Below are 27,483 nucleotides of genomic sequence, written 5' to 3'. Positions count from 1 at the left end.
ACGTGCATCTTATTAGCGTTCAATCCTGGACATATCTGGGTAGAGATGGGCAACCAGTTAAGATCCTCTGTTTTTCTGGTAGCCATTTTTCGTCTTTTCACTTTCCTTCTTCTGAAACACAGTATAAAAATAAGGGGGTAAATTTGAATGGTGAACTGAGCATGGCTCCGTAGTGACACAGATACACCGTATATTCCTGGTTTGGAATTGTTTTTGAATTGACCCTCTTGTCTGCATATTTACACCTTCATCTTTATCTACGCTTCGGCTTACCTCTGTCGCTTTTCAAGGTCTTCCTCAGTTTTGAAGCTGAACTGTGGAAATTTGCCACGGACTTCTTTCTCTATCAACAAAATGGTGAGCATAGGGCAAGGAAGAGGGGTACTACCTTACATTCGCTATATTGGTTTGTGCTGCTGGGTGAAGTCCCATTTTTGACCTTTCCAGGCTGTGATGGGGTTCCCATTTTGGCCTTTCAGTCTTAGATGGGGGCGCAGAATGGGGAAAAAGTACCTTAAGGTCATTACCCTGAAATAGAACTAAACATAGATTTTTAACCAAACATCGCCTACTGGTTTATTACTTTAAGGGAACTTAAATTTTGATATAAAAAAGGGGGGTCACCATATTCGTTTAGGGGCAGGAAGACCTTGTATATTCCATATAATTCCGTTATAATTCCTCTGAGAGTACTGGCAAAGTACACATTTTAAGCGATAATTTATTTTTCAAACATAGGAATTGATCTGTTTTCATTTTACAGAAAGAATTTGATCGCTACACCCAAAATATGAGAAAAAAAATTGATAGGTCACCATACTCGTTTACGAGAAAGCGATAATTAACTTCTCTCGCGGACTAAGCCGCTAGAAAATACAGCCGTTTTGTTGATGTGCGTGCGCTAATAACGCGTAAAATTCTGCGCAGTAAGGATGCGCAATGCAATACAGGGCAATGACCTTAAATGTATATCTTTCTGCTTAACCAAATCAGGTCGTTTAAAAATGTGCGAAAATAAATAGTGGATGTTGTAGGAACTCCCACCCAAACATTGGGTGTGGTGTTGACCAGTACACTCGTTGAGTAGAAGGCAGTGGCATCTTCCAGTTGCGTCCACTGTTACTAAAAGTGATGCATTCATTCATTGGTGATATTCTTTAGGGTCTTAACAATTTTTGTTACCTCTGGTATTGACGAAAACGTCTCTATCCATAAGAATCAGGCACACTGCCGACAAGTGATTTGTTAAGACAGTAAAGCAAAGTTCTGTACGGAGCTGGTGAAACTGCTGTAAACTGCTTTCTGAAGCGCTCATGTTAAGTGAAGACGAACTTTCTCTGAATGAATGTGCCTCTCCAATTTATTTTTATTATGGAAACATGCCACAGTTAAAGCAGCCACAGCGATAAACACTGAAGAACTGAAAGCCAACTGAATCCCATGGACAAAGTAGAACAGAAGCTGAGCTGAAACCAGTAATGAACAAAGGGTCTAAACAGGCTCACCAATGTTCAATGTTTCATACTTGGTTAATCTAAAGGCCGGCAAAACGAGGAAACGTGTTTCCATAATTGTTTCCTAGCCATGGTTCCATGCTGCGAGGAAACACGGAATGTTTAGAAGCTAATTTTGCTTCTTGGAGACAAAAATTGACGCTGGAACTGACTATCCTTGCCGTATGGCAAAACTGGGAAACATTGGGGAAACATGCGCGTGCTGAGCGTGTTTCTGGAAACATGTTTACTAGTTTTTCCAGGCCTTAACCTCTCGTTATAAGCATTACTTGCTAAGACTCGTGTATTCACAAGTGAAGGAGGAGTTACCGTTTATTTATTGAAGGGGAATAAAGTTAAGACAGAGACAAATAAAATAGGAACTGAAATGGTTTATGCGCGCGCACAAAATAGCCGACGCCTGCACGCCTGCACAAAATAGCCGACTACCACATAAGAACACTTTCGTTTGTTGGCATGCAGCAGGATGGCATTTTAATTTCTGTCCCCCTTTTAGTTGTTAACTTAGGATTGTAATTTTATAGGAGCTTTGTCACGATATCAAGAGTCATCTTTCCTGATGCGCAAAATTACTTTCAAACTGAAGGAAACTTGGAAATTGTAGCTTTTCAAGGAAGAAAAACACCAAAGAAGTAAAATTAATCCGAAAATAAACAAGAATGGCTACGACCGAGAAAGACAGGCCAACCTTTTTCAAGATGCGCAATCCATTCCTTTGAATGTTCAGGCCCTTTTCATTGTGTCATATTTGTTTCAAATACACTTATCCCATAGTGTCGACATAGTGACCCACACTCCTTTCACAAAGGATTAATTCCTTGCCTTGTGTAAATTCATCTCTTAAGAATAAGTTTTACTCGACTCCGTCTTAGTGTGGTATTTATTTTTTGTTACTTTTTTCCTCAAGTAAGCACCGAAGGCGTTTATTTCAAATTCCACATTTTCTTTTGTCAACTTCCAGCACTAAAGCAGCTTTAACTTTGCATAATTTCATATTGTGCATAAACTGAACCAGTAGTAAATCCTTCTTCTGCTTCTTCACAGATGCATTTTCACCGCTTTTAAGGAGGAGTTTCGGTTTTTATTGAGGAAATACAGTTCTCGTTTTTCTGACCAGCTACATCGTTATTCGCAATAGTGAGCCATACTTTAAGGATAAGGATACTTTATTTGGCAATTATGTACCGTAAAATATCAGAGATAAGCCATGGGCTAATATTTCCTCAAAGCTCCTTTCAGGTAGGGCTAATTTTCGGGTAGGGCTTAAACACCAGGGGGGGGGGGGGGGGCGGGGAGGGGGCTAATTTCAGTTGGAAATTTGCATTTCAAAACTCTGGTTTTAAAGTAGGACAGGATGCTGTCTGAAACTTTTTTGGTACATTCAAAAATATAAGTCCTGAAATCTCAGACTGTTCTCAGCAAACCCTAAAATACATAAGCTCTACAAAAGGAGGCTGTTTAAGAGGCATAACATGCCTTTAACATGCCTTTTTTTTCCTTTAAGAGGCATAACAAGCCCTACGAAAGGGGCTCTTTAAGAGCTCAAACTAAATATAAGCCGATGGGGAAAAGAATGACTTTGGGACCAGGGTAGATAGTTATTAGTTTAATAGCGCATCAATTCACTGGCATCGAAAAATGTTGTTAAAGCGATAAAAATAACAAAATAGCAATTATAGTCATTATATACGGTTTTCAAGTTTACGCCGATGTAACGTAGTTTAATTTGTTATTTAATTTGTTATACATACGGAGATCAAACTGTAATTACCGGGATTTCATCTGTTCTCTTTAAAAATAACTTGCCACACACCTCGAAAATGAAAGGGCGGGGACCACCAAGGAATTCGTGGCAATTAGTACTAATTCTGCGTTTCCTTCTTAAAAACGTATGGGAAATGAGATTTGCTTCCTAACAATTTCCAATTTGATGAACTGTAATGCATCATTAGTACATTTGCGCCGGACAAAAGCAAAAATTCTCATTCATTTCTCATATGTTCACAAACTCGTATCCTCCTCGTATCAGTTCTGAAAATTGAATATGATTTATAAGATTCAGTTTATCAGTTACATAGAACGGAAAAAGAATTAAGAAATGATTTTTTAGCGCTGCTGTGGAAGCCATTACCTGCGCTGATTTACTTGTCTTTCCCGATATAAAACTTCTTTCTTAATGATGACAAGAACTTATCTAGAATTAAACGATTCTTAAATCTTTATTTCCGACCAATACCACGCCCCGGTGTAGTTGACGTCACCAGCACCGCCCCAGAAAATCTATTCCTTTCAGTGGCGCAAAAAGCAACAAGATCACTATTCTCTTACTATTGTCTAAGTAGTGCACGTTTTTTTTGTTTAGAAATGGGTGTTGGAATCTAGGGAGGCACTCATGCACTCACTCATGCACTCGCTTGAGAAAGGTGTGTATGTTTTAAAGTAAAGTCAGGGAATGGTTTTTGTTTTCAGATGCCCGTGTTAAGTACCTTTAAATTCCCCTATTGTATAAGAACAAAAGGGGGCGCTCTATTATAGTCGGAAAGGTCGGAAAGGTTTTGATGTAATCGCTCATCAAGTCTACTATGCTTTACGCTGTGTCAAGTGTTTGTAATGAATATACGGCTGCATTGTACATTGACGAATAAAAATCGTTCGCATGCACAATTTGATTTCATGTCTTTGATTGGCGTGTAATTACTAAATCACAGACAAAGTTTGTGTACTTGTTCTTTAATTACCAACGTCTACTGCTATTTTTTGTTAAATGCAACAAAGCAACTTAAAAAGGTATCTTTGGGCAAACTGTATGCCCCCGTGTCTGTAATGAAAGAGTCTGAACGCAAAGATATTTCAAGTAAGGGGTATCCTCGATCCGAAACAGACTTAATAGCCAGTGATTTTTAGCAGTGAAGTTACCAAGCAACATCATGATGGCGTGACAACTGACGTCAGAGTTCTCGTTCTGCTTTAACAAATCGCGTATCGACGATTTTCCGGGAACGCCACGTAACCCCCCCCCCCCCAATTGTTTGTAACTATACTTAAAACGTACTTTCTCACTGTCTTTAATATTGCTTTCTGAAGAAGTCTCTTTCGTCAAAAGTTTCATGGCCATGGAATGTCATGGTGCGTCAATGTTGAACGGAACAAAACGTCGCAAACTGAAAACAGTTATTCAATGAATGCGGTAAAGGACTACGTAAACCGTTAAACAAACGGGTTATGAGGAACTTTGTAACAGAAACTAACGGAGTGAGTATATATGATTAAAAAAGCACGCTTAAAACAGCGTGCTAGTCAATTAAGATGGTTTCCGTCCAACATTCAGCCAGCTGTCTCTCTGCAGGTGCAGTGCAGCCATCCTCCACACCTCGCAGGTGAGATTCAGTGACGTCGCCAGTCACATGGCGGGCGTTTTCCTCGGGGACTATCTCGGATGCTCGTTCGCGTCGACATTTCGATATCTTCTTCAATGTTCCTTCTTAGTGATGTCACCACTGACTTCACGGAATCCTCTTAAGCTTGACTGATCGGTCTCAGACTGGATACACGGTCTGAAAAAGATATTTTCTAACACATTTAGAACAACTAAATAGTCATATATTTATCTGGAAACAAACCGTTTCCAATTAAATCTCGTTCCAGAAGTAATATAGTTTCAAATGTAATGATGATATGTGACAGCTTGACTCCTAGGGAGACAAGGAAAATAGTTTTTGCTGTGATAAGGAGAGTCCATGGGAATCCAAGATGGCGGACCAATGGGCGTGGTCTGTCCGTGCATATGAGGCTGGTTCAGGAAGGGACTGACTCTTCTTTCCCATGCATCATGATGACGATCAATAATGTTTTGGCGGTCAGATCCTTGCCTTGTGTTTTCTGTAAATATAAAGGGAAAAATTTCAATACACCCTTCTCAGATAGAAAGTGTTATGAGTTTGTTATTTGAAAATATATTTTCACAAACTTTTCTCGCTTTTCGCAGTTGATAGTTTCGGAAAAGGCTCCTTCACAATTTTTATTTATTAAAGAATTATCATTTCATCTGTAGACAATGTGAACAAATAGCCAATTCGCAGAAAATAATTGCGGACCAGTTTAAAACATGAACTTATCATCACATCGCGCCATACAAGTTACTGTTAAGTCTATGGAATGATTTAATGTGAAACATTTTGCTAGTTTTAAGTACTAAAACATAATTTTGAACTTTCTGGCGAAGGTGTTTGGGCACTGTTCTTGTAAGTACATCTTTATAACCACATTAATCATTTGTTAAATTTGGCACAAAAGATCATAGCTAGTAATTTTACTCTCGCAATACACGTGCAGCAAGGGCTTTTTCTCTGTGGTTGACAGGGCAGGGCGTCTGACTACTGTTTAATCTACAACACCTCGGCTATTTTTGTGGCGTGTCAAATTTGTTTAAATTTTGGTGCAAGATTTTGTTTTTGTCATTCATTGCCATATCAGTTATCTCCTTCAAATACTGTTTTCTCTTTTAACCACAAAAGTATCGCATTGGATATTAGCTGATATTTCTCAGTGCAAAGGTTGTTATCCACATCCCCAAAAAATTGTGCGCCAGCTACGAGGGGACTACAATAAGCTACCCAAGGGAACCGTCTACAAAGGAGATAATTTAATTACTTTTTTGCAGTTCAGACAATTGCATTTTTTCCTTCATACCTTGAAATCTCATTGTAAGGCCAGCAAACATCTGGTGTCCAAATCTTGTGTCGTTTTTGTCCTCAAGCAATCTATCGATGGAGAACCTGTTAAGATCGATATTTCCCTTGCTTTGGGTTAATACCTCTGGGCTGAACTTCACATTATTATTATCATCAACGTCAGATCTTAAGCCCTTTCTGATCTCATCTTCCGTTGTATGTAGCTTTTCCTCGCCTATTTCTGTGGAAGGGACTCGAGAAGAGTTATCCTTTCGTTTTGCTCGAGGCTGTCGCTTTCTTCTTTTCCTAAAATGACCGTCTTCACTGATGTATTCCTGCAGCGAATCCAACAGAACTGTCCAGTAGTTGTCCTTGCCCCATGGCCGCGATGGATCTTTCAAAATTTTCACGAAGCACTTGTTAAACGAGAGGTTGTGTCGCACAGAGTTTTTCCAGCCCTGGTACGTTCCACGGAAGAACTCGTAATTCTCCACAAGGTGTTTGTTTATCTCTGTAAGAGTGAGCTTCTTTCTTGGTGAACTAAGAATCGCAGTTGTTATGAGCGCAATATACGAGTGTGGAGGCTTGGGCTTATCTCTCCGTCGGCTGGCCTTTCTACTCTTCGACACTCTCTCAGACATCTTTCCGAATCTGGTGTTTAACTTAAGGATTATAGCTAACACGTCTTTAAGGAGCTCTTCACCTCTGAAGCCGTGCGCGCTCTATATGTAAGCGGATCAGTGGCTTGCAACTTGTTTATAGTGCAGTTACAATACACAAATGACGCTTTTATGCTCGTGTTAATTCACAAACACAGGAAACTGTCAAAATGAAGCCAGCACACCACCCACAAAGTTTAATTAAAAACACGCTGAGTTTACACGCTCTACTAGTCTGCTACTGTTTAGGAGAAATGCCATAAGTGTCTGATGAAATTGAACACCTTTAAGCCTCTTAATTCATCCGCTTATATAATTACATCCTCTTTAGTTTTCTAATCCCTTCTGCAAATTGTTTTTAACCAGTGTTTTTTTGCTGTGCACTATTTTAATTCATTCTTTGTTGACCTGTTGGGTGAGTTGCCTGGCAAAAAAATGACCTTTCACAATTGATAGATTAGACATGATATTTTTTAATCATCAAATCATTTGTCATTTTGATTGAAAGAGCAACAGTGCTTTTCATGAGGTGTTTTAAAACAATTAACCCTTAATCCGCAACAGCGCTTCAAATTCCTTTGTTTTCTTTTCCGGGGGTGTACTCCCTTACAAAAGCTTTAAAGTTATGCGCGGAGCCAAAGGGTTTTCGAGACGTTTTGGTGTGAAATATTTTGCGATCTGGTCAGCAATTAGGTACAATTTCTGAAAGAAACTAGTTTTATGATTTTTACTATTCATCCCTTGAGAAGTGCGATCTTAAAACATTAAAACTTCGGTAATTTGTTTACCATCTTAAATGTTTACGCAAGCCAATGCAGCTCCTGGGTAGGGTCTCGTTTAAAATAGGTTACCGATTTTAGGGTCAGTTCTGACGTAGGGCAGGGAAAATCGTATATTTTGGTCTGATATAGTGTAAGGGTTCTAGAAAGCGCGCCAAGCACCCCACCCAAATTTTCGGACAGTTCCCCCCCCCCCCCCCCGAGAGGTCTTTGTACCTTTTGTATAAAATGTTTTAATGAGATGGGGCATGAGAATAGGCGAGACGAGTCAATTCATTTGCAAATAAAAAAAAAAAAAAAAACCAAATACTATTCTCCAAAGTAAGAAACTCTTGTACAGTACAAAAAGAAGCTGTATATACATCGATTAGCAGAATTTCCGTTGTTATGTTGTGGAGGAAAAGCGCAGGCCTATTTCCTTTCCTTGTTAATTACTTTCTTTAAAATTAATCGATTAACGTTATCGAGTTATCGCAGACCATATCCCCCACGCCTTCGTAAAAATTTTGCTATGAAAATTCTCCAGAAACCACACCTGACAGAAGACGATGAGAATAATAAAGTCATCCTTGACGGGACTCCTGTTCAGAAATTGTCAGGAATAATCTCACTTTTGAGTACATGTATTCTTAAAACTGATGCTTGTTATCGATATATCTTTTTATATGCAACATAACTTTCGTTTATGTGCTTATCTGATTTTCCATGTTCTCGATCTCTGCTTGAGTTTCCCATGCGATTCCATTCACAAAACAGAAAACCGTTTTTACGATTCACCAGCTGTTATGTCATCTCGACTATCCTCACCACCAAGACGTTTTATTTCTACTTGTTTTGTTGTCAGCATCACTGAGCTTGCTGTGATAAAATTTCATTTTAAAAATATATCATATTCTATTGAGGATAAGACTTAAAGTGCAAAATTAGTTTTAAATTTGCTCATTTTAAAGCAATTTGGACTTATTTAGTGTTTTTTTTTTTTATCACAGCTAGCCCAGTGATGCCCACCAAAAATGTTTAGTAGATACCTGTCGACATTTATCAATAAACAGGAGGACGTGCATATGACGCCAGAATTGGTTTCCATGGCGACGTCAAAAGAATTTGTTTTATTTTGACATATTGTTTGACATTTGACAAAAGTCTTGTCGAAGTTTAAGATACATGGCACTAAACTCCTTTGACAGGTTATGTTGCAAATTTTGTAAGAAATGTTTTATGTTAAATTGCAAATTATATCCCTCAAAAGATCAATAATAGGGTGCATTTGACCTCTTCTAGTGTTGCCGTGGCAATTAATTTAGACTTTATAATGAGATCATTTTGTTTCCTGATAAATAGAGGTTTATGCTAAGAAATTAAGTATGAAAATGACTTATTTGTTAACATTTCTCAGTGGGCTGTCTGTGGTAGAATACTCAATATGGAAAGCCGTCAACGTATTGTAAGCCACCTTAATTAAGCGTCCCTTGTTAAAGTGGTATGCCTCCAAACTACGTACCTGATGTATTTTTATGGACTGCTTTGAAAATAACTCAGTACAGTAACCATTTACCATAAGGAAAATGTATGTTTGCAAGGTTTTGCTTGAAAAGCTCGACATATCAACGTACTCTGCTAAATTCCAACAAACAAGAAACTGCTGAGGAGAAATCGTTTATCATGTTATGACAGTGACAGGATAGGCAGTTGTTTTCAACAGGAAGGTAAAGGAAATAGTTTGATTCCCAGCTTGTCAAGTGTTGGGGGGAAACCGGTACTTGAGCCCTGGCAACAACTTCCAATTTGAGTTGCAAAATCGTCGAAAATCTCTACTGAAATACATGTGTATCGAGAAGTAACTATTAAACAATACGAACCATACCTGTACAACCCTCGTACCATTTTTTCAACGATCACCAAGTTTGTTCCTTTTCTCCCTCTCCCTCCTTTTTTCAATGCTGAGCCCCCTAACATATTGCACTGACAATCCATATCCACAATGGGTTCAACATTGAAAGAGAGGAGGGCTCATCATAATGTTTGCATGTGGCATTGAGAAAGTTTAAGCATAAAGTATCCTCATTTTTATCGTCTTTGGGTGAGCGTTAAAACTTCTTCTGTCTACGGTTGTAGCTCTGTAGGATTAACAACATACCCGTATGAAAAATATTGGACTGTTTTTATTACATCAAGGTCTGTGTTATCGGGTTTCATGTACACTTTGTGTATCGGACAAGGACAAAAGGCCACATTTATGCTATAAACTATTAATACAATTATAACAGAATTAAAAACTCATATAGGTTAATTTTAATGAGAGAACATTTCGATATACAATTAAGTATAAAAAAAGGAAAATAAGCACGACGTTTCGACTCTCTTTTCTTATCAAGTAGTGAGTAAAATAACGGTCGAGTTAAGTAAATGAAATAGAGGTGATAGAGTATTAGAATATTTGAAGCAGTGTTCGCGGTCAATGCGTTCATGTTGTGCGTGCGGTATTAAGGTATCTCACGTTCGGTCCGCCTGCGTGTTTAGTGCTGGTTTTCTCTCGCGAATTAAGTAATTCGTTCACTAAACAATCCAGTTTCCCTTGGCATTTCTTTAAGACGGAAAACATATTTCTTATGTGGACTCTCGACACCGTGGATTTCTTCTTTTAAGGCGCTGATGTAGATGTCGTGTGGTGTACCCACATTCAGCATCACACTGATCAATTAATGAATAACAACGCATTGATTGTTACCAAGCAGGCTTCTCCTCTTGTAGGTTAATTTTGAGGAAAAACTGCACTTTCCTCTGCAATCTATCAAGTCTGTCGATATCAATCTTTTAGTTTAGATTTAAAAGTATACATCAGTTTCCACAGTATTGAATTAGCTCTGGTCTAGATCCCGGAAGGTTATTTCTCGGAATTTTGTGTTGGGTGTGCCGCGCGGCTTTCAAAACCCTTATCCAATTTCAAACCACAAAGATGAGAGAGTAAAAGGCAAAATTTATAAATCTATGCTAAACTGAATCAAGTCTAATGTCATACCAGCGTGGGGTTAACAATAAACAGCTCACTCATACGGAGAGTACCTTCCCGGGAAGCGACAGAAATAATAAAAGGGAAACTTCTGGAAGTAAAGAAAGCAGCAAGGTCAAAATGTGGATACATGTGCTTGTTAAATACAAACACATTTGTTTGTTAAATACAATATAATAGTAGGGCGGAAGGTTCCCAGAGCGATCTGTAAACTCTTGGACGGTGGAGGATATTCCTAGCTCATGTAGTTAAACAGGATAACACGAAAAAAACTTGTACGATATTGGATTTCCGAGTCACTCAGATCAGAACTTTGAAGTAATCACCGGATGCATTCATTTCCTCGAAAACAAATTAACCCACAAACGTTCTAGTCGGTAAGAGATTTGCTGCACTACAATGACAACAACGATAACAACGAGTTGATTAACATTCTCACGTACATATACAGTGTTTTTAACAGTTTAATTAGCCATTTGTCCACAAAAAGCACTGACTGAACTTTGTCTGGTATGTAATGAACATCGGATCAAATTTTTAATTTTAAAAACACGTTTTAGCGGTCGTAAATTCAATCATTTATATCCGGGTTGCTGTTGAATGCCGGTACTTTAGAGCACTTGACCTTTCAGAAGTAGCTTAGGGCTGGTGTGAGTGCGTTAGAATGACAATTTTCATAGCTATACCTTTTTCCCCGCTCTCCTTTTTCCTCCTCCCTCCCCTCCCCTTTTGACGCCTGCCACGTCACACAGGCTACAATTTCCACATTTATAGTATTTTTTAATTAGTATTTTTCATCTTTCATTTAAGCGTCACAATTGCGATTTGTGCAACCGCATTTAGCTTAAAATTAACATATCCAACACGGGGTACCAAAAACATTGTCTCCTGCAGTAAAGTCGTTAAATGATCTACCCAACGGTACCACCTAACTTTAAGACGTGCGTTCAGCACCCCTTCCCCCACCGCCCAAACACCTAATTTTCTCGGTGCTTTCAGTTTCGACAGCGGAACAGGTTTAATAGACCAGTTTTCAGCTGAGTGTCGTAACACCAAAACCAAAATATTTACTCACAACGGACACTTACAATTCAGTAAACCAATCGGAACTCGAAGTAATTACAAATAGTCGTCACTAAGCGCGCGAAAACGTGCGCAAGTTTATTTTCTCATTGGCTGAGAAGCGGCGCGAGATTTTTGAGCCATGCAGTCAATGAGCGTAGTAATTCAATCCTAAAGTTAAAGCAAATTTCTTTCGACACTCAAGTGAAAACCACTCTATTTCCGAAGGAATTTACGGTAAATTCTGCACTTGAAACAACATAGCACTGTTTGCTGTTTATCAACGAGAATTAATTATATTGTCTGTTAGTTAAATCGAGATACATGTAGTGTACTCTCCTGCAAAATCCGGAAATTAAATGCTGAGAGAGTTGTGAACTCCTAGTTAGCGGTGGTTTCCTGGGCTGCAGTTTTTCTTTTGACAAGCAAAACACATCAAAAAATTCCAGTGTTATTGGGAAATATAAAAAAGTTTCCGGTGTTTATCTGAAATCCATTTAAACAACTCCCCAAAAAAATTGTTTGCCAAACTGGGCAGTTACGTAGTTCTTTGAAGTGTTATTAGTATTGTCAAGAGAGTATCATTTTCTCTTGGTATTGTGCATGAAACTACCAGCCGTCAATTTTAGACAGTTCATTCAATGGAATTTAGGGTCCGCTGACATAATTACCGTGGAAGCCAAAAAAGACCTGAGTATAAGGTCGGTTGCAAGTTTACATTGAAACAAAAAAATAGCCAATTATTTGGCAATGATACCAACAAGGTCCCAATTCTTCAAAAGTTGAAAAACGATTTCCAACTGATAAAAAATCGCTATCCAGTGGATAGCGTAGTTTGTTTTGTCAACACTTGACCACTAGATTCTTTCATCTTGTGGATCACACGGTCTTCTGTACGACAATAATTAATAATTATATCTGATTTTCTTTAGTCATGCATTATTGCCGGGTTGTCTTTGGTCTGACAGCGACGAGCCGTATAGCCTCAGCTAGCTTTTAACTCGTGTTTTAACCGAGTTTCTCACAGTATTTGATTTACAGATAGGCATGTAAACATTTCATTTCAGTTTTAAGTGCAAAATAAATTACAAACAAAGTGGCAGGTTCGACAGGTAATGTTGTTCTTTTGAATCTTGGCGAACTGCATAAGAAATTGAATGTCAGCAGTTTATAAAATTTTACGTTTTAACGTGCTGTTATTTCCGCGTAATGTTTCCTATAAGGAAGTGGTCCAACACTTACCTTTCAAAGATTTTGACAATCAAGTTCTTTCCACTGGAAATTGTTTTACCTTAGGTGAAGTTCAACTGTCCTATCTACATAAAAATCAATACTCGAGAAATTTATTCGTGAGATGCTTTCTATGATACGAAGAGTTGACATTGCTGCAAGTTACAAGCAAATGGAAGGGAGCACAACTTCGGGATACCCCAGGGGTTACTCCAATCTACATTACTTGCAAAAATTTCGATTTTAATTTCGGACAAATAAAGTGTCCAAAAATACAACCGTCCGAAATTTTTAAGCGTCCGAAATATTTACAGTACAGTATAACTGCTTTAAGTACACAAACAAACCCTATGTGATAACGAAGGGTTTTGAGGGTGGCAGAAATAGTGGAAGCTGCAACTAAGGCACTAGAACCAGATGTTTCCTTTTAAAAATCTTGGGCTACAAACTTTTAGTTTCCTGGCTTGATAATAGTTGTGTTATTTTTGCGTTGGTGTATCTGTAATCTTGAGGGTGCGTAACTATCATTTTTACAGATGTTGTTTCGTCTTTTCGTGTTTTTGGCGTAAATTTACTTTAGCTATGTTTCAGAGAGTGTCGAAATTTGTCCGAAATGAGTTGAAAATTGTCCAAAAATTAGACGTCCGAAATTTTTTTGCAAGTTATGTATGCCATCTATAGCGAAATGCACCCCTCTTCCAAACCAAAAATAATGACGAATATTCACAACCTTGAAGCTTCTCACAATTGAAGTTTAAATTTTGCACAGGGTTAAACTAAGTTCCCACTTCAGTTCTCAACATGGGAAATTTCAAGTTACAATTATCCGTACAAATCCATTTTTAAACGACGTTTAATTAAACGGTTTTTACTGAATTTAAATTGTTAGTAAAATGTGAGAAACTAGAAGATGATCAATCTCGTAGTAGTATATATAAATGTTTTCATATATGGTTTGTGTTACTAAGCTGACTAATCAGGTTTTAATCCTTGAGTTTATAACAGCAATTATTTCGATCCAAGGGGTAAAATGTTGCAAAAGAAATAATGAGCTGATAATTACATCAACGTTTATCGTTCTCCAAAGGTGCTAAATTTAATTAACACCAGAAAAAAAATTAATCCCATTCCTTTTCCTTAAAAAAATTGAATCGACCTTCTCGCCTACGAGAGCCCTTTTTTCTCTGCTTCTGATAAGCATGGTAAGGAACTTGTGGATTTTGAACATGCGTTTACGTTTTAAGGCTAACGCATGTTCTTCGGATGATTGCAATGGCACGTTTCCGGTAATTGCATTTTTAAGCAGTACATAAGTATTTTCGTTCCGGTAAGCTCACAACAATCCCCATGTTCAAACCACAAAAGCGGTAAAGAACAAAAAGACGTCCTACTTCCAAGGAAACGTTCTTGTACAATGCCGGGGTTAAATTGAAAAAAGGGTGGTTCCGATTTTCCAGCCTTCGAAAATGCAGTGAAATTTAGTGATAATTTAATTGACACTGCATGCACTGTTGCACCAGATCACAGAGCTCAAGGGCAAAAACCCCGAGCTTGTTTAATTATTGAAAATGCTAACTGTGAGCATGTCGTAGGCTGACACCGCCTCTCACGCTCCGATCCGTACTCGCAGGCTAGCATGTACGATTCGATAACCTGATAATAGCTGATAAATTCAAACAATTAAAAAAAAAAAAAAAACAAAAAAAATATATATATAAAAATTCAAAAAAAAAAAAATACAAATTTAACTTTCTCACAATCAAAAAAAAAAAAAAAAAAATATAAACTTTTAAAAATAAAAAATATCCAAAATTTAAATAAATTTTCACCATTCCGAACTTTCAGCGGAATCCGTCTTAATCATGTCTCGGTGAAAAGTAAGTAAATATTTCCGGACATGTCAGTAACGTTGGTAACGTTGAACCCCCACCCCATCCCCCATACAGCACCCTTTGCTGAGTGTTTTTGTTGTTGTCGTAAAAAAGCAACTGCAGTTGTACATTACATGCAAATAGACCAATGAACTGAGCATACAAAGTTTAAATATATATGTTTTACTTTATTTATGCCATCTTTACAAATACAAAGACATGGATAAAAACTGCGAAATATACTGCAGGATGGGGTAATATCGCCAGATATCTGCTTACAGCCTCATACGCATGTTGCTGTTGTTGTTGTTGTTATGGTTTGTAGTTCAACCATTTAAGCTTTTAAAAAAAAATAACCAAATGTGTTAGTAAAAGGGTCACCATTTCATCTCACTACCCCACCCTGGGTATCTGTCAGCTTTGTCAGCTTTTGGGACGGCCCACTTTCCTGCATTAAAATAAGCTTTAAAACATAATTGTTGTTCAACAAATTACGGTATTTGTCTTGCGTATTTTATGTTTGTTTTCTATCCATTCATTCCGTACAGTTTCTTGTTTTGATATTATCCAAGCGCGCAAATCCAACCGAACAGATTATACGACGGAAATTTGTGAACGTGGGGTCCGCGCGCCCTAATTTGGTCTTCCTGCGAGTGCCTTTCGCGCTCTCGCGGCCACTCGACTGAGCGTCGAAGAAGTCCGATTGGACTGGACTACTGGACAATTGGACGCCCAAAATTTTACAAATCACAAGAAAACACACATCTGTTTTACATCTAGTTTTGACATCGCTTAGCTAACTAGCATCGCACTGACTAGCATTGGCGAAATGTTACAATCTACGGAAGAGAAAGGTCACAGTGTGTGAGTTTCAGGTTGCTATGTCCCCGGGTATGTCGGATTTTCCATGCGATATGAAATTTCATTTATCACTGTAACATATATATCGCACAAACATAACATTTATTTTATTATTATTTACAGGGAGGAAGTAGGAAATGAAGAAATGCCCGTAAACTTGCCTACTGTAACCGACAGGATACACGTATCAATATGATGGCAATCTTTTAAGCTTCCAATACAACGATTTATTCATCGCACGGTCAGTTCTTATGATCAGGATATAGCTTTCAATATTTTCTATTTATCTCCGCTCTCACAAGCTGTGATAGCAATCTACCCTGTGTACGTGTACTTATAGACGTGCCGAAGTGAGGAGCGGGACGTGATCAGTAAGCGGAGTTGTCTTGGCGTGTTGCGCTGTTAATCGTCCCAGTAGTGCATATCAAGGTTAATACACAGTCATTGGCAGAGACATTATTTATGATGAATACGTCCAATGGGTGGGTTACCTTATCCGACTTGAGGCCAGTCAAATACTGTACGGAGTTAGAATTTACTTTAGAATCTACTTGCTTTAAAGCCAATATTGTATGTGCGGACCCTTTCCAAGCATCTTCTGTTCAGTGCACTGAATAACAACAAGAATACAAGGCACTTCTCCAGCAATATGTAGTTTCCATTGGGGTTGGTGGGGGGGGGGGGGGTACTTGTAAACGAGTAAATTCATAACAGCTAATAGTGTAACACAGGCTGTTCTAACTGGGGGTGGAGCGTTGGAGATGAGAACAGGGCGGACTGTCCGATATTTTGATGGGACTGTGCGAATATGTTTCAGTCAAATACAACGCGATAACGTTTGCTTTCCTGATCCACCCGACAAAATGAGAAGCAATACAGCCAGTCTAGTTCGAAATTGATTGAGAGAAAGACCACCTCATTCATTAAAGGCAGAAAAATTTCTAGTGTCTGTTTTGTTTCAGACTAAAATTTATCAAAACAAAACTCTAAACAACAGCACAGACCTATTAATAAAATACATGGAGTATGTCCTCTCCTCCCACCCCCCGGCCGGGGACTTGACCCAATGCTGACTTAGCTCAACTGCTCCTCTTGCTTGGATACTGATTTGTTTAGCGATAGTTTACCCTTGTTTCAAGTGAATGTAAATTTTCCCGGTTACCCTGAGTGAGCGTGAATCCTACTCTATCAAGAGGGTATTTGTTGTATCTTAATTTTTGTATCTCTAATTCTTCAATTAGAATCTCGAATGTGGTCTAATTGTGCAGAGGGTTATTTGTTTGTCTTAGCGTGAGTGTGATAGCAATCAGACTTGTCTGAGCAACTAAAATGGTTCATAGACATTGTTCTTTTGCCGCACTTTAGTTGCCATTATCGGTCTTTAAACCTATTGTGCCATTTTTAGTTAACCAAGCCTCTCCCCATGTCAAAGGATTCTTCCTCCGTGGATAGCAAGATATAGCACAATGGTTTTCTTTATGCGACATTTAGCAGACAGACAGCCCTACATTAGGAGACAAACAAATCTTACCTTTTACTGCCAAAAAGTCAGCTTACAAAAGAAAAGATAAATCTTGATGCAAATCTGAAGTCGATAAATGGTAGCCAGGTTCGTGTTTTAGTCCTGAAAATTATACTCGTGAGCTCAAAACATGATTCAAACTTTCTCGACGTCAATCCTGCACGCCTAGTTATTAACTTTGTTTCGGGTTCTCTTCTCTGGATATCATCGAGAATACGATGTAAGACACAAAGTTTAATTTTAATTTTTGCTCAAGCAGTTAACATTTCTATGACTGATTGGGGTGGTCCAGAGTCCAATTGTCCAGCAGTCCATACTCCCTCCATACTCTAGCTGTATGAATATTTCATAGTCGATTTACCTTTAACTTCGAGGTTTCAAAAGAAAATTGCCTGTACAGTACGTAACCTGTTAAAGTAGACGTGTGGTTTCGAACTTGTTTCAATGCGTCATCGCAATTGATACCTTACGAACCTTTCCACAGATTCAGCCACAGCGATGCCCTCTTGCTCGCCGTCTCTAAAAATACCTTGAGACCATCAATTATCGTGTTATCAAACTATTTATCACTTGCGTCCACCGCAGACTAGCATCAAACAACACCGGTGCTCCGAGCTTTTGACCCTTTGCTGTCAGAAAATTAATTTGCGAGATAACTCGTTGATATCGAACGTTTTTCAGGGAACGAGACCTAATGGAGCCTTCATAAAGACTCTTTAAAAGATGCTATCTGCTTGTTTAACATCTTTCGTGCCATATGTTTAGGTGAAGGTTTTCCGGGCATGTGTGAAGTAAATTTGTGCCTTCCATCGCATGTGAGTCGAATTTCGGCGTGTTTTCCGGTGTAAAATCTTGATTTTATGAGTTTGGTTTAGCGAAAAGACCACACACCATTTTGCATGAATGTCGTGAAGCATGGAGGCGAAAGATAAAGGGAAGTCTCAGGATAATCCTCGCTGACAAGGAAAGATGACATGTGCAGGCCATCTGCTCTCCCGGAGCTATGTCATATCTATGACACTGATTCGTCTCCAGGATATAAAGAAAAGACCCAGCCTTTGATTAAACCAAGGAAAACAAACTTACCTTACAGCGAGCCTGTAAAGAACTTCAGCAGAAAACTTGAAAAAAAATTCTACTTGATGTTTATCTTACATTCTTATAATTCCTCTTGGTAGAATCACCTTGTATGTCAAGATGTATTTCGTGAGATGATCACGTTCTTCAGTCTCGAGACATAACTACTTGAATTTCTTATAATGTTTAGAAAAGTTGCCGCTAGAGTCCTCGATCTGTTTACAAATAATTTCGACAAAACATATCTGTGTCGTGCAAGTGTGAATTTTGTCACTTGTCGGAGTGACCTCGCTGAGTGCAAGAGGTATACCAGCTTTTAAATGCAGCAATGGCTTTTGTTTTTTATCTTCAAGCTTGTTTGCAAAACAATCCGGCACTTTTGCGCTTCTACTAATAAGGCCAAAGTGTACTTTTACGTCCTTTTTCCAAGACCACAACTGACCTTTCCGTTTGCGTACTTTCTTTTTCCCCTGTTAGTCGGTTGTGCGCTAAACCTTGTCCGGCCCCCAGTAAAATTTTTGAGGGCTTTTATCTATTATCCTAAAATTAATAACGCAGTTATCCCTAACAGTTCGTCTCTTTGAGAGATTTGCTGACATATTTTACGGATTGTATTCATGGGTTCAGAAATAACCAATTACCTTTAAATACACTACTCCGGAAAATGAAATTGATTTTAATCTTTCCGAAATGGCTGGAAATACGTCTAAAACGGCAATCGTCTTCAAAACTATTAATTGCCCGACTAGAAACACCCACGGTTATTACGTATATTCCTAAAACTAAACTTCTTATCCCTTATTTCCTAAATTTTGAGCCGGGTTATCCTTTATCCCTGTAATCGTTTGCTATTTATGCCCCTATACCCTGAAATCCTCATCATGGTGCAAAAAGAGGTCCTGCTGCAGGTTGTTGCAGAGGTCCGACTAGCAAATATTTTATATAACAGTGACTTTTTTCAGTTACAGTCAAAGTATATACTGGTGAATTATTCAATCACGTAAGTAAAGAAAATCAAGATGCGCTGCTAGTTTCGTTAGTTTTTTTTATGTTCTGTAACTGCCATTCCTATGAAACACGGTACTTATGAAGACCACATAGGTCGAGCAGTGAAACGTAGTTTAGACCTTTACTGTCTTTTGTTTATGGGCAGATTTTTATTTATAGTGCAACAAGTAATTCATAAATCTTTTGACTATGACATCCTAATAATCGGCCCTATACCCACCTACAGGGTTATGGCCATAAGTTAAAGTCATCCTAATAATAGCTAAGAATCTGTGTAATGTCCCAGCCTGATAAGGTCGTTTACCAATTCGTATTCTTAAAATTCTGTTTTTGTCAAGATAAACGAATAGGGTGGTAATCCTCTTAATTAGCAACAAGAAATTGCTTCTCTTTAATTCTTCCGAGAGGATACTTGCATAATCTCTAGACTTCCCTATTGTATACGTTATACGTAAACGTTTCCTGCGAATAGTAAACTGGGTGAAAAGAAAAGTCTGCAATGCAGATAATTGCATGAAAAAGAAAATAAGTGAACTTTTGTTTATTTTCGGGTTCTAAAAGGATTTCTCGGTATATGGATTGAACTGACGTGTATCAATCATGTGATAATCACAAACAAAGAACCCATTACAGTTTCACTCCACGGTGCTAATATGTTTGTGTTTTTCTTTCAAAAACAAGAAAATGACATAACTTACACGCTATAATCAAATTTTAATACTTGGCAAGGAAAATAAAACTCACTTTTTAGGTATAAAAAACTGTTATCCACTAGCCTGAAATTTCAGTGGTTTTCGTTCTCTCCCCGCCCTCCCCACTCTCTTGCATTAATTGGGCATGGGGACGTCTGTCATTTCAGGCTAGCCTACTACCAGACATGAAATGAAATGAGTTTTCTCCCATCGAAACTAAATTGGTATTTAGCACTCTGCATCTCTGGCCTCTGACTGACTCCAAGCCCTGGCTAACTGTTTGGAGGAAAAGATAACATCCAATAGTTGATGCTTTTCTTTGTTCCTGTCATTTGGAGAATAAAGACTTAGAACTTTGGGAATAGCACGACAGACGAATTAAAGGGAACTTGGCGAAAATCCAGTAATAGAACTATCTCTTGCACTTCCATAGTCAAACCTTCGTGACAATGTGGTTCAAACTTCTTAGTCTGTGAGTGAAACTTGCCGTTATTATGTTACTATTCTAATGTGTCCAATAAAAGCTTTTGTTCAGTGCTTTCGTGTTGTGCTGTTTGTTTTTCAGTCAGCTTGCATTTTTAAAGTTGAACTTTGGCACTCTTCTGAGTGAAAAGGTTAAAATACAGAACATTTTTCAGCTGGTTCAGAAACCACCCAGTGCCTCGCAAAACGTGACCGTACCCCTACCAAAAACGGTATAGTGAACAGGGCTACACTCACAGTTGCTTTTGAGTTATTCAATCGGGAAAGGTTTTCATCACCACAAGTCTCTTAGAAACGATAGCTTGGCCAGATCTATAAACTGTAACCTCGCCGCAATTGGTAATCTGAAATTTTTAGGTAGGCCCATAAATATTCTATGATGTGATAACGAATAGTTAAAATCCAACAAATTCGTTGCGTGTATCAAAAGAAAGAATTCGCTAACGAAAATGTGAGGTATGCTACCTGATAAGAACTTTGTCTAGCGTACTCAACATATTGCAGATTGTTTGTCGTTGTTTAGAAATTCCGGTAAGTTTGTCCGGTGTTTTTTTGAGAACTATGATTAAATAGCTTAAAGATGGAAGGTATGTTTAATAAACAAAGAGAAGGTTCCAATCTCAGCCTTCTTCCCTGCCCATTTAAGGGCGTAGTCTAATTTATTAACTTGCTTTCCACTTATAATAATGCATACATTTTGAGAGCATTTAGCTCAGTCCAAGGATCTGAAATAAACTGCAATTTTTCCTGCTCTACGGCCCTACTATTATAACTGGAAATTCGTTTGATCAATAAGTCGTTCCTAAAAGAAAGACACATAAGATTGTCCCTGAACGTATTTTATTGATACTATTAGTATACAACTTGTCCACCATGCCTCAAAATAATTTCAAGCTGACATTGCATGGCAAATTTAAATTTTGACTTACTGTTCCTGTACAAATATAGCCTGTGTTATAGTTGATATTGTCTTGAAAATGGTCATTTAGTTCTTTTTAACACTTTTGGAATACCTTAAATTTTTATTGTATGAACAATCGAAAGTTAAAGACCTTTTGAGGTATATACTTGTACTAAAGGTCTTTTAAGTGCGTGCGCCCCGACAAAAAACAAATACAGCAAAAATGTTCAACTGGGTAGAAAGCGGCTGCAGCCTATAGCTACAATAATGTTTTAAACTCGACTAAATCCCTTCTTTCCATAATGCACATAAATCCTATACACTCGCTCAAAAGAACTAAATATAAACTGAGATCGTTTGTACTAGGCTGATCAGCAACCACAGTTTCGAAGTGTCAATAGAAGTAAGGTCACCCAAGCTAACGCACGAGTCTTCTTGAAGATTCAGTTATAACAGTGACTCTGCTCTGCGAGCTTATTTCTGTTTTCCATCAATAACAAGTGTGAAAATGCGTCGTAGCAGCACACGAATGAAAACAATGGCAAGAGTTCCACACTTCACAGCCGCTTGAGTAGGTCGCGTTTGGACTCATGGGTGCGCACAAATGTTCCGGTCTCTGGAAGTGGAGCGGGGCTTCTGGAGTCGGATGGCAACAGTGGACAAAGTTCCTTGGCGTTGGTAGAGAACCTTAATAAAAGAACAGAACCAGAGCGATGAATATTGTAGGACACATCCAGGCTAACTTGTTAGCATGGACAGTTTAAGAGATGAAGTACACTAAACGAAAGCGACTTTCGAGCTGTTGCGAGCGCGACTGAATACACTGATTGGATTCTGAATTCGTTCTGACAAAGGAATGATTAATTTCATCCTATTGAAGTAGTAACTCTTTCTCGCCCACTAAAAAGCTCAACCTAATCGTATCATCGCTTGTTGGGTAAGACGTAAGGGCTGGGTAAAAGGTATTCATCGCCGGTTCTAAAGCACTTAATTGTCAACGCTTCTTCGAAGTGGAAAATGTTCAAAGTGGACAAGTCTTCATCGCTGCAAATAGAACTGGAGGTCGAAAAAGTGTCGGGTGCGTCTATTTTTGTATTTAGCTTGCAGCACTACTTCATTGCGGTCTCCAACCACACATAATTTTATTGTTCTATAAATGTTTGTACGAAAACCACTTATCTACACTACAACCCATTGTGTTCAAGGGTCAGTTATGAATACACTCCATTCAATTGCATAAGGCGCATCATGTAAGAAAAACAGTCTGTCACCAGTTACTCATTTTGATTTATATACTGTAATGTACTTATACATTACAAGAAAGAATATATTCGTCTTTAATTTTGGTTTAAGCTGACAAGTTTGAATGAAGCATATCATGGCCTCTGTTTGTTGTCATTGAAACCTTCTTCACGCTCATTTATCATTGTACGCGACTCATTGAGTGCTTGTTGTCAAATTTTCAACAACAATCTTGACTGGCTTGCTGTTTGTGTTATTCCGTAATACGCGAACACTCAACTTTGAAAAGAAGCTTGACTTCAAGTTTTCACGTCAAGTAAAATTAAGAAAATATCAGCTTAGTTTGGAAACACAACTTGTTTGGAAAAGAAAAGAAAAAGATTTACTAGTGCCGGCAATTAATAACTGTTCCACTCAAATGTACTCAGTATAAGGACTTACGATCGAAGCTCGAGAGGATTAAATGGCTTTATTATAATGGAATTACTGATGGTAAACTCACTGAGAATTGGTGAATGCATGGATAGAGTTGTAAGTTGAAAATCAACTGTCCCGGGAAAGCTGTGTAGATCCATCGACGATAGACAAAATACACTGGAAACGATCGTAGAGTGCCAATCTCTCTGAAATCTTTTGCAATTGATGAACCTTAGAGAAAGAAGTTTCTCTCTTCAAGAGAAAGCTTCCAAAAAGTTTCTTTCTTTTGCTCTGTGTACTATATGAAGACTCAGCAAGACACGCTTTTAGCTGCTTCAACTTTACGTACAATTAAATTTCCCTAAACACACATCGATTGCGCATTGTTATATTTGATTTTACATTTAATCATCACACAATGAACTATACAGCAGACGATTTACATAGGGCAATTCACAAAGAAGTCTTATCCAATTTACAGTTTGCTTAAGAGACCTGCCTGCGAGCGTTCAGTCAACAATTGAGAGAACTAAAGTTTATGTTAAGCTTAAATGTTTAGGTGTTAGTATTTCATAAACATTTCGCCCAGCCTGCTATTAAATGCGCGCTGCCCCGAGCTGCCTGGACGTGAAAAGCCATCATGGTTAATTAACATCATTTAACTTCTTTCTGAAGGATTAATTTTGCGTTTAACATGTGCGCATCTAAATTGCGTGCACAGTGATGGATTTTCATCACTTGCGCACATCTCAGGTGATTTAGTTTCAGCTCAGTGCGAAACTCCGCGTCTGATATTCATTGTTCTAATAAATTCTTCCAAATTTTTTCTCCTGTTTTGCCTACAGAGCAATCTGGAAGTGATCTAAATAGTAACAAACATCACCAACTATGACAAACAAAACTCAGTAATGAATCATTTCAACGCTGAGGAATTCGGTTGCAAGAGGAAGTTCTCGATTTCTCTTCACTGGAATTTGAGATACGTGCTGCAAGGTGGGTTGCAGTCAGTGGCACTTGCGTCTTGGCAAAAGTCCATAACTTGGACAATTCAGACCAAAAATAAAACCCCCGATTTATTAAACCAAGCTCTGATTTATTACAAATACAACGAGAAGCTAATTTGATGAAATTTTCCACTGAGTAATAAAACCTGATGAAAGTACTCTCTCGATTTTTCAGGTTGTACACTCGAAAACGCCCTGCGCATTTTTCACACTTGTTTCATCTTTCACTAAGGCGTGTGTCACCGGTTTAGAAAGAACTCTTTAAACATCAAAGCATTTAGCACGTTGGTTACTGATATTACAAAGCGCGTGAAACATAAACCAAGCGTTGCTTAAACGTTGAAAATCAGCGAGCTCTGAGAGCAGATGGTATCATAAAGGTTTACATCTTTAGAAGTGCCAGCGAAATCATTTCTTTTACAATGTTTCAATCTTAATGACAAATAGCAGGATTAGGCCCTAGTGCTCGGGCGCTCCACTCGAGTTTATAAGCGGAAAGCGAATATTTATTAAGGTCAAGTGTCCAAAACTCGATTCGAGTTGTATTTTTCAATTCGAAATTGGTGAAAATTTATCCAATTTACCCCGAGAGGATACCTAACGGCTTAGCTTCGTGGTGATCCGTGTAAAAGAGGTTGCGCCTTAATTTGGCGCTGTAATTACGCAGACGATGCGACATTAATGAAGTACTTTATTTTGCGATTTCAATGAGTTTATAATAAATCGTGATCATTTATTTCGAGCTTAAAAGGTGTTTATTCAGTGGAAGGTTGTGTGCTGTGCTTAACTGGGTGAACGCTTGCACTGATCACGCGCGCAATTTATTCGTTTGCGCTCTTTGACTTGGTCACGTCGCGCTTAATCCCCCCTCACGAATAACTTTACGTGTATGCACTCAGGAATCAGGTAAATTAAAAGTAAACACCGGAAACTTCAACTTGCTATTAAACTTACCGATGTTTGGATTAAGCACACTTCTCACAGGAAATGTTTCACTCCCTCTTCTCGCGCTAAGTGTGTTCTCCTTCGCCCTCGTTTTACTCTCAGATAGAATGCTTTCGATGGAGAACGATCCACGGAACTGTTTGGGCGTTGTAGACTTGTTAGTGGTGTGTGTGCTGCGTAGAAAGCGCCCTGTCCGCTCTAACTGACTCGTAAGAGGGGAGCATCAGAATGTTTCTGCGCGCGGCCTCGTGAACGCCAAACTCCCTCACAGCGTTGTTCGGAAGGATCTGCTCTGCGATGATACTATGGCTTAACTCTTCTCTCTCATCCTTTCTCTTGGGCTTTCTTCTTCGCCTTCTCCTGAATGTCCCATCTGCGAGCAGGTAATCATGCAGCGAGCTAACTGTCCAGTAATTGTCCTTGCCCCACGGTCGTGCAGGGTCGCGCAGAATCTTCACAAAACACTTGTTGAACGACAGATTGTGACGCACGGAGTTCTTCCATCCTTGGTACGGACCTCTGAAGAACGCGTAATGTTGCACCAAGTACTCGTTGATTTCTGTCAGTGTCAGCTTCTTCCCGGGCGAGTTTAAAATCGCAGTTGCAATGAGTGCAATATAAGAGTGTGGAGGTTTCAGACGCTCTGCTTTGGACGATAGACACTGCTCCTTTCTCTGCTTACTCGAAGATAGTTCTAAGTTATCACTGTTGAGTTGCTCCATCTTGCGCGTTCTGAACCTCAAGGTTTCGAGCTCTTGCAGTTTGTTCCACGCGGTGCTTATGTTCCCAGCCTTTTAGCAAATCTCAGAAATGCGCTTCTCTCGTTTCAGGCCTCGGAGAATGTAAATAATTCCTTTCTAATCTCGCCTCAGCAAATCGACCAGCAATGGCTCCAGTGAGCTAGCACCACCCACATAGGTCCAATTAGTGTTTACAAACAGTAAGGCCTGATCAATTAGACCATCGATTAAATTTGTGTACCGTGTAAAGCGGATTTAAACAAAACACTTTAAACAAAGCTTCTTCAGCAGTCAGGTGCCTGTGCGATCGTGGCCTGCCGCGCTGCGTTCGTGTGTGGAGTGGCGTTTTAAAAGCCCTCTCAACAGACGCTATTGGCGTGCGCCTGGCGTTTGCAGCATCTGTTTTATGTAAGCCAATCTTTTTCGAGGGTTGATTATTGAAAATAAGCCGTGCTAAGTTTGGTTATCTCGTCAAGATCAATAGCTGTACGCTCTGATTTCGAGATAATTCGATCGGCGCCATGTAGCGAGGTTTGCTCCTTTGTTTTTAGTGTTAAACTGATTCCGGTGGCAATTTATCTTAATTAGTGTCATTAAGCGGATTGCAGGCGACAACGGCTTTTCTTAAAAGCGCGATATTTCACGTATTTCTCTCAACTATTGGCAGTCGAACTCTTGTACAAGCTTTTTTATTGCTCCAGTAAAATATATTACACTCCCAATCCGAAACAATAACCCCACGCCATAAAACGGCTCCTTTTCTTTCCGATCTGGATTGAATGTTGCGTGATTCCATTTAAGGGCAGCTGTGCACTTTATAATTGAAAAACAGAGAGCGATATACCTATTTCAATAAAAGGGAAAGAAGCTGAAGGAGAGCTCATAATACGACCTCTTCAGAGAGCAGTTAGTTATAAGTGTAAAATATAAATTTAAATTTGTTAGCATCCGTCGAAAAAAATTGATAGATGACTCGCACTAGCTTTCGTCTTTTTAACCGAGCCGCCACTTGCTAGATGATGGATACAACCTTTCCCTGGCAAGTTTAAACAAGTGCGACGCGCTATTAGAGAATATCATAAACTACACAACGTATGAACTGGAGATCTGTTTGTTTTTTATGCTGTCGGTTTGCGCGCGGCTGGGAAGTTTAAACTCTTTTTTCGTTTTCCATGCCGGCCGGGGCGTATTATTCCCGATTTGAGCCGTGTGTCATTAACGCTTGATAAGGCTTTGTGAATGGAGAGTAAACTTTCAACAGGATCTATATAAGTGAAAGTTTGTTGTTTGGCCTCTTTGTTTGTTTAGCAAGCTTTTCACGCGGTATGTATGGCAATGATAATCGCAGATCATGCCTTATCAACCAATTACAGTCAACTAACGCAGATGCCGCTTGGCAAACGGCTGGCCATCCTGGCCAAGTCTGTTTACTCGAGGAGCTAAACTGCAGCAATTAAGCGCTTGTTTAAACGACTGTTTGGATTAAAACGTTTAGTAGAGACCCTTCCGACCGCAATATCAAAACTTTCAAGAGTTGGTCGAGTGGCTCAAAACAACTGGTCATAAATTGTAAATTCCTGATGTGTCAGTACAAGAATACCTTCGAGCGCTCCTGTACGGCTCTGCTATCTTTGGAAGATGGACAAAGATAAAGTAGGGAAACTCGAGAAGCGAGGGTAAAAATTATCGCCATGAGAAAAGCAATCCATCACTGTCAGTTATCCATCGATATCCATACAGTCTGCTGGAATTTCTGCTTTGTCCTCCGCCGCCAACTCAGTTGATTTTGTGTCTAG

At 38.9% G+C, this 27,483-nt stretch overlaps 2 protein-coding genes across 2 annotated transcripts; both read right to left on the bottom strand.

The window, feature by feature from the left end:
* Nucleotides 1-5,160: 5,160 nt before the first annotated feature.
* Nucleotides 5,161-6,917, bottom strand: LOC144648941 (uncharacterized). Its single transcript, XM_078508394.1, has 2 exons — nt 6,204-6,917; nt 5,161-5,393 (listed from the first exon to the last, which is right to left on the bottom strand). Exons 1-2 carry the CDS (start codon nt 6,823-6,825, stop codon nt 5,173-5,175), a joined length of 843 nt encoding a protein of 280 aa, XP_078364520.1. The 5' UTR covers nt 6,826-6,917; the 3' UTR covers nt 5,161-5,172.
* A 14,373-nt stretch (nt 6,918-21,290) lies between these two features.
* Nucleotides 21,291-26,018, bottom strand: LOC144649849 (forkhead box protein Q1-like). Its single transcript, XM_078509446.1, is given in 3 exon segments — nt 21,291-22,026; nt 24,957-25,122; nt 25,124-26,018. Coding segments are annotated over 3 exon segments (909 nt in total). The 5' UTR covers nt 25,670-26,018; the 3' UTR covers nt 21,291-21,829.
* Between the last annotated feature and the right edge of the window lie 1,465 nt (nt 26,019-27,483).

The sequence above is a fragment of the Oculina patagonica genome, chromosome 4 (assembly GCF_052425735.1).
Source record: "Oculina patagonica isolate OP01 chromosome 4, crgOcupat, whole genome shotgun sequence".
Lineage (NCBI taxonomy): Eukaryota > Metazoa > Cnidaria > Anthozoa > Scleractinia > Oculinidae > Oculina > Oculina patagonica.
The sequence above is the reverse complement of the archived record's forward strand: the minus strand, read 5'-3'. Positions and strand labels throughout refer to the sequence as shown.

Excerpts from the sequence above, each read along its gene's own strand:
- LOC144648941 (XM_078508394.1), bottom strand. The coding sequence starts at position 6,825 with ATGTCTGAGAGAGTGTCGAAGAGTAGAAAGGCCAGCCGACGGAGAGAT. Across the intron at positions 5,394-6,203 it reads CCTTACAATGAGATTTCAAG|AAAACACAAGGCAAGGATCT; the intron begins GTATGAAGGAAA and ends TTATATTTACAG.